Source organism: Enhydra lutris, unplaced genomic scaffold (assembly GCF_002288905.1).
Source record: "Enhydra lutris kenyoni isolate GAN:26980312 unplaced genomic scaffold, ASM228890v2 scaffoldscaffold4, whole genome shotgun sequence".
Lineage (NCBI taxonomy): Eukaryota > Metazoa > Chordata > Mammalia > Carnivora > Mustelidae > Enhydra > Enhydra lutris.
The window spans coordinates 8,981,979-8,993,367 of NW_019154088.1; the positions used below are offsets into that span (position 1 = coordinate 8,981,979).

Sequence of the window (11,389 nt, forward strand, 5' to 3'; positions counted from 1 at the left end):
AAATCTGTTAAGACTGAAGGCTTTGTGGCACTAGAACACAAAATAGCCCTGTTTTTTCCCCTTAATTCTAATGACTAAGGAAGTGCCCAAGCCTCCCAATAAATCAATCCCAAAGGTCCAAATCAAGACACACAGTAATTAAAGCAGCAAAAGTAGTAGTGAATAGAATTTTAAAGTAGCAAGAAAAAACAGTTACTACAGGGAAACCCTGTAAGGCTATCGGCTAATTTCTCAGCAGAAACTTTCAGCAGAAGGGAGTGCCATGCTTTTGGCTCAGGTCATAATACAGCCAAATTATGGAAAGAGCCCAAATTTCTATCGACTGATGAATGGAGAAAGAAGATGTGATATATATACACAATAGAGTATTATTCAGTCATCAAAAAACGAAATCTTGCATTTGCAACACTGTGGATGGAACTAGAGTGTATGATGCTAAGCAAAGTCAGTCAAAGACCTATATCATGATCTTACTCATACATGGGATTTAAGAAACCAAACAAACGAACACAGGAGAAGGGAAGGAGAAATAAAAACAGAGAGGCAGGGAAACCATAAGTGACTTTAAAAAAAAAAGATTTGAGAGTGAGAGAGCATGGACACAAGTTGGGGGAAGGGCAGAAGAGGGAGAAGCAGACTCCCTGGGTCAACCGGGAGCCTGATGTGGGGCTGAATCCCTGGACTCCAGGATCATGACTTGGGCCAAAGGCAGATGCTTAATGGACTGAGCCACCTAAGTGCCCCAAACCATAAGTAACTCTCAATCAACTATAAAGAACTGAGGGTTGTGGGTGGGGAGGGGAGTGGGGGGATGGGCTAAATGGGTGGTGGGCATTAAGGAGGGCAGTTATGATGAGCACTGGGTGTTACATGTGAGTAATGAATCACTAAATTCTCCTGAAACCAATACTACACTATATGTTAACTAACAAATTTAAATAAAAATAAGTAACAAAATGACACTAAGTACCAAACTATCAAAAATTACTTTGCAAATGGACTAAATGCTCCAATCAAAGAACAAAGGTGATGGATAAAAAAGTAAGACCTATCTACATGTTGACTATAAGACACTCATTTCAGTCCCAAAGACACCTGCAAAGTGAAAGTGAAAGGATGAGAAAGCGTTTATGCAAATGGGAGTGAAAAGAAAGGAGGGGCGGGGTGTTGCAATCCTTATATGGGACAAAATGGACTTTAAAATAGAGTATTAGGGTACCTGGGTTAACCTGTGTTATTAAGTGTCTGACTCTTGGTCTTGGCTCAGTTCGTGATCTCAAGGTCATTAGATGGAGCCCCACACTGAGCACTGTGGGTCTGTGCTTAACACATAGTCTTCTTGGTATTCTTGCTCTCTCCCTCTCTGCTTCTGTCCCTCCCCACAACCCCACAGTCTCTCTCTCTCAAATAAATCCTGGGGTGCCTGGGTGGCTCAGTTGGTTAAGTGTATGGTTTTGGCTCAGGTCATGATCCCAGGATTCTGGGATGGAGCCCTGCGTCAGGCTCCCGACACCTGCTTCTCTCTCTCCCTCTGCTGCTCCCCTGCTTGTGCTCCCTCTGTCAAATAAATAAATAAAATCGTAAAAAAAAAAAAAAGTCTATAAAAAAGTAAAATAAAAATAAATGAAAGACTTTAACAAGAGATGAAGGGCACTACATAATAATAAAGGGACAATCCAACAAGAGAACATAACAATTAAAACTCTTTATGCACCCAACATGGAAGCACCCAAATACCTAAAGCAGGCAGTAAACAAAGGAAGTAATCAAGAATAATACAGTAACAGTAGGGGACTTTAACAGCCCACTTATATCAAAAGATAGATCATCTTAGCAGAAAATCAAGGAAACTGGTTTTCAATGATATACGGGACAAGATGGATCTAACAAATATATTCTCAACATTCCATTATAAAACAGCAAAATACACATTCCATTCAAGTGCACATGGAACACTCTCCAGAAGAGATCACAAATCAGTCCACTAAGCAAGCCTCAACAAGTAAGTTACACCATGCAACTTTTCCAATCACAATGCTATGGTACTAGAACTCAACCACAAGAAAAAATCTTCCTGGAAAGAGGGACACCTGGCTCAGGTCATGATCCCAGGGTGCTGGGATTAATACCCACATCGGGCTTCTTGCTCCGTGGGGAGCCTGCTTCTCCCTCATCCTGCTGCTCTCTGCTTGTGCTTGCTCTCTGGCAAATAAATAAATAAAATCTTAAAAAAAAAAAAAAAGTCTGGAAAGGGCACAAATACACAGCTTAAATAAGATGTTACTCAACAGTGACTGACTGGGTCAACCACAAAAATCAAAAAGGAAATAAAAAAATAACATGGAAACAAATGAAAGTGAAAATACAATGGTTCAAAATCTTCAGGGTGTGGCAAAAGCAGTTCTAAGAGGGAAGTTTATAGCAAGAGGTCTACATCGAGAAGCAAGAAAAATCTCAAATAATATAAGCTTATACCTAAAGGAGCTAGAAAGAATCAACAAAACCCCAAAGCAGTATTAAAGGGAAATAATAAAGATTAGAGCAGAAATAAAACAAAGAGAAACAATTGAAGAGATTAATGAAATCAGGAGCTTATTCTTTGAAAAGATAACAAAACTGATAAACATTTCGCCAGACTCACAAAAGAGAGACTCCAAAATCAGAAATGAAAGGAGAAATAACAACTGACGCCACAGAAATACAAAGAATTATAAGGCAATACTATGAAAATTAAATGCTACCCAATTAAGACAACGTAGAAGAAACGGATACATTTCTAGAAACATATAACCTCCCAAACTGAATCAGGAAGAAACAGAAAATTCAAACAGATCAATTACCAACAATGAAATTAAATCAGTAATCAAAAAAACTGAATGTGGGGCACCTTGGTGGCTCAGTTGGTTAAGCATCTGACTCTTGATCTCAGTCAGGTCTTGATCTTGTTTTGAGTTCAAGCCCCCTTTGGGCTCCATGTTAGGCGTGGAGCGTACTTAAAACGAAACAAACAGAACACTACAAATAAAGAGAACTACAGGCCAATATCTCTAATGAACACAGATGTAAACATCCTCAACAAAATATTAGCAAACTGAATCCAACAATATATATTTTTTAAAGATTTTATTTATTTATTTGTCAGAGAGAGAGTGCGCGCACGCATGCACAAGCAGGCAGAGTGGCAGACAGAGGCAGAGAGAGAAACAAGCTCCCTACCGAGCAAGGAGCCCGATGCGGAACTCGATCCCAGGACCCTGGGATCATGACCTGAGCTGAAAGCAGTGGCTTAACTGACTGAGCCACCCAGGTGTCCCTAATAACATATTTTAAAAAATCATTCACCACAATTAATGGGATTTATCCCTTAGATGCAAGAGTGGTTCAGTATGCACAAATCAACCAATGTGATACATCACATCAACAAGAGAATGGATAAAAAACGCATGATCATTTCAACAAATGCAGAAAAAGCATTTGACAAAGTACAACATCCATTTATGATAAAAATTCTCAACAGACTCAACAGATAGACTTCAACATAATGAAGGCCATATATGAAAAACCCACAGCTAACATCATGCTCAATTGTTGAAAACATGAGAGATTTCCTCTAAGACCAGGAAAAAGACAAGGATGTCTGCTCTCACCACTTTTATTCAACTTAGTACTGGAAGTCCCAGTTATAGCAATGAGACAAAAAAAGAAATAAAAGGGGGCACCTGGGTGGTTCAGTGGGTTAAAGCCTCTGCCTTGGGCTCAGGTCATGATCCCAGGGTCATGGGATCGAGCCCCACATTGGCTCTCTGCTCATCGGGGAGCCTGCTTCCCCCCCCCCTCTTTCTGCCTGCCTCTCTGCCTATTTGTGATCTCTGTCAAATAAATAAATAAAATCTTTAAAAATAAAATAAAATAAAAGGCATCCAAATTTGTAAGAAAGTAAAAGTTTTTTAAAAAGATATTTTATTTATTTAGAGAGAAGCACACAAGCAGGGGACGGGTTGAAGGGGAGAGGGAGAAGCTGACTGCTGAGGAGGGAACCCGATGGGCTCGATTCCAGAACCCCAGAATCATGACCTGAGCTAAAGGTAGACATTAATGAACTGAGCCACCCAGGAACCCCAAGAAAATAAAACCTTATTCACTACTTGCAGAAGTCATGATACTACTATATAAAGAAAATGATAAAGACTCCACAAAAAAAAGCTATTAAAACTGATTAATGAATTCAGTAAGGTCGCAGGACACAAAAGCAACATACAGAAATCCATTGCATTTCTATATACCTATATACTAACAATGAAGTAGCAGAAAGAGAAACTAAAAAAAAAAAAAAAAAAAAAAAAATCCCATTTACAATTGCACCAAAAATTACAAAATACCTAGAAATAAACTTAACCAAGGAGATCAAAGACCTATACTCTGAAAACTATAAAACACTAATGAAAACTGAAGATGACACACAAAAAAATGGAAAGATACTCTGTTTATGGATTGGAAGAACAAATATTAAGATGTCCACACTACCCAAATCAATCTACAGATTTAATGCCATCTCTATCAGAATACCAACAACATTTTTCCCAGAACTAGAACAAACAATCCTAAAATTTGTATGGAACCATAAAAGAAACCAAAAGAGCCAAAGCAATATGGAAAGGAACAAAAAAAATGGGACATACCACAATCTCAGATTTCAAGATACACTTACTGAGCTGTAGTAATCAAAACAGCATAGTACAAACAGTACAGACATACAGATCAATGGAACAGAAGAGAGAGCCCATTAATAAACCCATGACTATATAGTCAATTAATCTTTGACAAAGGAGGCAAGAATATGCAATGGGGAAATCTCTTCAGCAAATGGTATTGAGAAAAATGGCCACTTTCTTACACCATACACAAAAATAAACTCAAAATGGATTAAGAACCCTAACTGTAAGACGTGAAACCACAGAAGTCCTAGATGAGAGCATAACTAGTCATTTCTCTGACATCTGCCATAGCAACGTTTTTTTAGATGTCTCCTGAGGCAAAGGAAACAAAGCAAAAAGAAACTATTGAGACTACATCAAAATATAAAACTTCTACACAGCAAAGGTAACAATTAACAAAACTAACAAGAAAACCTATGGAATGGGAGAAGGTATTTGTAAATGACATATCAGATAGAGGATTAGTATCCAAAATATATAAAGAGCTTACATAACACCAAAAACCCAAATAATCCAATTAAAAATGGACATAAAACAGGAACAGACATTTCTCCAAAGAACAGATGGCCAACAGACATATTAAAAATGCTCAACATCAGTGGCACCTGGGTGGCTCAGTTGGTTAAATGTCTGCCTTTGGTTCAGATCATGATGTCGGGGTCCTGGGATTGAGCCCCACATCCGGCTCCCTGCTCTGCCGGGACTGTGGTTTTTCCCTCTCACTCCCTCTCTGTGCTCTCTGTTTCACTCAAATAAATAAAATCTTAAAAAAAAAAAACTCAACATCACTCATCATCAGGGAAATGCACATTAAAACCACAATGAGATATATTATCACCACCAACCTGTCAGAATGGCTAAAATCAAAACCACATTGTGCTAGGCAATGATGTGGAGAAAAAGAAACCCTCATGCACTGTTGGTGGGAATGTAAAGTTTTCCATACTGTAGAAAATAGTATGAAGTTTCCTCAAAAAATTTAAAAGAACTGCCATATGATCCAGTAATTCACTACTGGGAATTTACCCAGAGAATACAAAAACACTAATTTGAAAAGATAGAAAAGATAGATGAACCCCTAGGTTTATTGCAGCATTATTTACAATAGGCAATTATGGAACAGACTCTGTGTCCATCGGTAGATGAATGGATAAAGTGGTATAACTATACACCATGGAATATTACTCAGCCATAAAAAAGAATGAAATCCTATAATTTGCAACATGGATGGAGCTAGAGAGTATAATGCTAAGTGAAATAAGTCAAAGAAAGATATATACCATATTCTTATACTCACATGCGGAATTTAAGAAACAAAACAGACCAAAAAGAAGAAAAAAAGAAAAACCAAAGAGATTTAACTATATGAACAAACTGATGGTTACCAGAGGAGAGGTTGGTGGGGAGATGGGTGAAATAGTTGAAGGGGATTAAAAATTCACTTATCCTGGGACGCCTGGGTGGCTCAGTTGGTTAAGCGGCTGCCTTCGGCTCAGGTCATGATCCCAGTGTCCTAGGATGGAGTCCCACATCAGGCTCCTTGCTCGGCAGGGAACCTGCTTCTCCCTCTGCCTTTGCCTGCCTCTCTGTCTGCCTGTGCTCGCTCGCTCTCTCTCCCTCTGTCCCTGACAAATAAATAAATAAAATCTTTAAAAATTCACTTATCCTGATGAGCACTGATAGAATTGCTGAATCACTACGTTGTACACCTAAAATTACTCTAACACTGTATGTTAACTATACTGGCATTTAAAAAAAAATTTCATTTGGATGCAAGATACCGGCACTTAAAAAAAAATTTCAATAACCCATTTTGCAAACCTGCTCTCTTGAAAAAAGTAAAATATTCTTTTACCCCTCCCACAAAAAAAAAAATATCCAAATCAAAGGGCTTATCAGCACCATAATCTAACCAACTGAGCTGGGGGGGTGGGCTTTTAATCAAAGGGCTTAAAGAAATGCAGTATTATATTTAACTTGGAATGTTATTTCTGCTGATTCTGTAATGGGCTTATCCTTATTAAAGTGATTAAGCAAAGTCTCACTTGGCTATGTGACTCATTCAAATCTGCAAAAGAAATGATGTTAAATTACACAGCTAGTTGGGAAGAATACAACTTTTTATAAAAGTGTGTTTTTTTTTTTAAAGATTGTATTTGAGGGGCACCTGAGTGGTTCAGTCGGCTAAGCATCTGCCTTTGGCTCAGGTCATGATCCTGAGGTCCTGGGATCGAGCCCCACATCAGGATCCCTCTCCTCCCTGCTTGAGCTCTCTCAAATAAATAAAATCTTAAAAAAAAAAAATATTTTATTTGAGAGACAGAGTGCATGAGTTGGGGAGAGGGCTACAGGGAGAGGGAGAGGCACAGAATATCAAGCAGACTCTGCACTAGTGTGGAGCCCGCCATGGGGCTCAATATCACAACCCTGAGATCACAACCTGAGCTGAAAACAAGAATCTGACACTTAACTGAGCAAACCATGCACCCTTAACTCTCAGGTTTTAATACCAATAACCTAGAACATAGGGGTAAAGGCTATTCATAATCCTAACACTCCAGAATTAGTAATTATTACCAGAAACTATTCACAGAGGGTAGGAAAAGTAATAAATAACAGATGGTCAGTGCAGATAAATACAGGTTTAATGATCCATTGTTCTTCACATAGATGGCTACAGAGACTTTATAATCCCAGGATACACAACCATACAACAAAGACCAATCAGCCAATTCTCAAATAAACTTGGCTTCTTACAACTATCCTGTAAACACTGCAGCCTTTCTTCCATCCAAAATGACATTCATCTCACATGAAAAGTTATTATGGGGGAACCAGAAACCTAGATTTGTGGCCAAAAGTAAAAACCAAAGAAAAAATAGTAATTCGGTGGTTAGTTGGTGAAAGATGGATATCTGGTGCCCTTCACTGTGCTGCTTTGCTCTTCTTACTCTTGCTCTTTTTGTCCCTCTTCTTCAGCCCATCCATGTTAGCTCTCAATAGATTTGAGTAAGCCTAAAAGACACACAGCACGAACTTAGTGGGAAGAATTGTAAATTGTGGAGCGGCTGCCCCATTTCCATAATGAATTTAGAGTAGCATATAATATGATGGAACATTTGTTTGTATCCTATGCATAATGGTGTAAAAGGAAAACAAACTCTTTCACATTACAGCAGCTTCTGACATTCTTCAACCAAAAAGGGAAAATTATAGGCAACTTCTTGTTTAACTATACTGTAGGACGAATGTACCTGAAGCCAAATGCAAAATCTACCTTAAAATATCAGTGTTGAAAGTAAAACTCGGACCCTGGCAGCTTTTACTCAAAGTATTGGCAAAACATAAGAAATACCATTCTTAACCCAGTGTTCAATTTTGTGCTCACTCTTGCTTGAGAAAGGGCATATAAGGAACACCAGAAACTCACCATCTGAAACTTGTTCACTTCTTTGGAGCTCACCTGGAAAAGGGAGAGAAAAGAAAGGTGCACCCCTATTACCCATATAGGAATCCTGTCTCACCCCAGGAATAACTCAAAAGCCTAATTAAACATCATAATTTTTAAAATATATCTTTCCAACTTTAGGGATCATAATACACTAACAGCTATTCTTCTACCCCACTTTACTTGGAGGAAGAAGCAAAGCAACTCAGCACTTTTTTCCAGATAAGAATTGTATCAAGAAGGGAAAGAGGCAGAAGGGGGCTCCTAAAGCTAAGTTTCTCACCTCTGCAGTTTTTTTACACACATGGCACTGACTTTCTCCCTGGATTCCAGAGATTTCAGAAAACTTCATTTTAATCTTTTGTGCAAGATATATTTAAACTACTCCCACCCCATTTTATTTTAAACCCACCTTCTATTAATTCAGGCCTATTTAAGCAAAATGCAAGCCACCACAAGAGAAAGTAGAGAAATTCTATCTACTTCTGAAGATTCCTAAGGTTTTCACATTTCATGATACCCAAGTTCGTTTCTTAAACACCACATAAATTTGGGGTGCCTGGGTGGCTCAGTCGGTTAAGCATCTGCCTTTGGCTCAGGTCATAATCCCTGGGTCCTGGGATTGGCCCTGCGTCGGGCTCCCTGCTCAGCGGGTACTCTCCTTCTCCCTGCTACTCTGCCTACTTGTGTTCTCTATCTCTCTGTCAAAAAATAAAATCTTTAAAAAAAAAATAAAACCGGGGCGCCTGGGTGGCTCAGTGGGTTAAACCCTCTGCCTTCGGCTCAGGTCGTGATCCCAGGGTCCTGGGATCGAGCCCCACATCGGGCTCTCTGCTCAGCAAGGAGCCTGCTTCCCACCCCCCTCTCTGCCTGGCTCTCTGCCTACTTGTAATCTGTCAAATAAATAAATAAATCTTTAAAAAAATAAATAAATAAAATAAAACCACGTAAGTTTGCTTTATTTTAAAAGTCCTCTCAAGATAACTGGCAAAGGGAGACTTATCAACTAATTATGGTCTACATTCTCATGAATGTCCTGTCCTCATGTGATTGAAGAGCAGTCTGGTTCTGCCCCAGAAAAGTAAAGAAGTATTCATTCAGAATCCAGAAAGTCTATTGCTTTGCCACATTCAACCTCCACCTTGAAAGAGACCACTAGGGCCACTGACTAAATCCATATTCTGTTAGTAGCAAGCCTAACATACAGCTACATGTTTGCTGTGTCAACCACAAATTCAAGCCAATTATCAGCTTACAAGTAAAATCATCGGGTACCAAGAAACTGTTCATTGAAGGTCCAATACAGTTAAGAGAATTAAGAATCAAATATTTATGCCAAGTGCTCCTTACAATGCCACTGTGTGTAAGGATCAATATGTTCATTTTATTTCCACAAAAACTTCAGTAGAACCAATGAGTATTTGACTTCAATTTAATTTTGCTTTAATTTCCTACTACTAGGGTCATAAAAGGTGGCCCTGATCCTGAAACATGTGGGAAGCTACATTAGCCTTTATTCAAAGCAAAAGCAAAAACCTGGTTCAGATATGCCCATCCTAAGTTAAGTTCAAGTCTTCTAACTTCAAAATTGTACTGTCAGGACTCCAACTCACCACAGTGCTGATCTTCTTTTTCCCATCAGTAGCTCTTAACAGACACTTGTTGTCTGAGGGCTCAAAGCCCTCTACAGAACCCTTCCTTGGAATGGGTTTAGTTCGACCATCATCTGCATGAAAAACACATCCTGATGAACACAGCCACTACACGTTAACAGTTAGGATGTTAATAAGTAGTAGATAAAACCTAAAATTCATCTCCACTGCTCTAGATCTGTTAACTACATCAAACTTGGGCAAACCTTGGGAAACTACTTGTTATTTCAATGACGGGAACATCGTAACTGCAAAGCAGATGATATCTCATTAATGGCGTGGGTTTGGGACCCTTGACATCCCCCCTCAAAAAAGTCCCCTCTGGCTGGGGCACACTGTAACCAGAATCAGCCTGGGTGGCTAAATGCTGGGGGTCGCAAGCGCCACAATCCCTAATGCTCCGGTTACCCAGCCCTTAATGCGCCCAGTACAGGAGGAGGAAGGCTGGGGAAGGCGGGGAAGCGCCTCCGACAGACTCCGCCCTCGGCTCCCGACACTGGGCACCCTGAGACACCGGGCACCCCGGCCGAGGCCTCGCTCGGCCTCCCAAATTCCTTCTGGACTTCCCGCGTCGACAGCTGCTTACACTTCTTCAGGGTGATGAACACGCTGCCCGACAACCGGCACTTCTGAAACAGTCTGGTCAGCTCCGTCAGGAACTGGAACACAAGCCGGGACCCGTTAGGCAGTCCCAAATCCTCGCCCCGTCAAGTCCCAGTCCCTCCCACAGCAGGCGTCAGAGGTCCCCAGCTAAGCCTCAAACATCCGTCCCTCAGCCGGCCCGCTCCGGCTTTACCTGCTCGCTCTCCAGGAGCACCATCCCGGCGCCGCTAGCTCCCCGGTGTCAGCATAAGGCCCAAGCAATTGGAGCCGGAAGCTCCACCCGGACTGGGCGGGACTTCCGCTATTAGATTGACACTCTCTTCCACCAGTCCCTGCCTCCTCTCCTCTCCCTCCGCCAGCCCCTGCGCTCTGGACGCCCCCGCCTCCCACATAGACTACCCAGCTGTAGGGCCCTCGGGCCGCCGGATATTTCAACGACTTAGAAGTTGTTTCACGCGGGTCAGTGTGAGGGAGCGCGAAAGAGGGCTTTGATGGAGACCTGTGGTATACCGATAGTATATTCAGCTGTATGTTGGGCAAATTACCTAACAGCTCAGTGCTCCCATTTCCTCAGTCTGTGATAACGGTATCCGATGCAGAGTATGGTTGTGAAGAGAAAATGAATTTAACACCTGGAATAGTGCCTGGCACACAGAAAGTGCTCCATAAGCATCAACTGTCTTTGTTATTGTTGTTTCCATTATCATGTCATCATTATACAAAGTTCCCATGGCGGTTCTTTGAACTATCTACTCTGACCAGGCTGGGTCTCCTAAATAAAGGGTGACCCCCAGCTCTAGCAAGAGGAACTGGAGCCCGGTCGTTTCACCTCTGCATTCAGGCAGGAGACCTGCATTCCAGGCCCTGCTTTGCCAGTAGCCAGCGTGAACCGCGAACCATAAACCGTAGGACCCCTGGGAAGTCAAGCATTAAGCATGCAAGGGGTTTTTACTGAGGGCCTCTTGGCCTGA

General features: G+C 40.9%; 1 protein-coding gene across 1 annotated transcript; it reads right to left on the bottom strand.

The window, feature by feature from the left end:
- Window positions 1–7,337: 7,337 nt before the first annotated feature.
- LOC111161278 (signal recognition particle 14) lies at window positions 7,338–10,700 on the bottom strand. The gene is made up of 5 exons (XM_022524864.1): window positions 10,612–10,700; window positions 10,402–10,474; window positions 9,777–9,889; window positions 8,146–8,178; window positions 7,338–7,730 (listed from the first exon to the last, which is right to left on the bottom strand). Exons 1-5 carry the CDS (start codon window positions 10,633–10,635, stop codon window positions 7,641–7,643), a joined length of 333 nt encoding a protein of 110 aa, XP_022380572.1. The 5' UTR covers window positions 10,636–10,700; the 3' UTR covers window positions 7,338–7,640.
- Window positions 10,701–11,389: the final 689 nt, after the last annotated feature.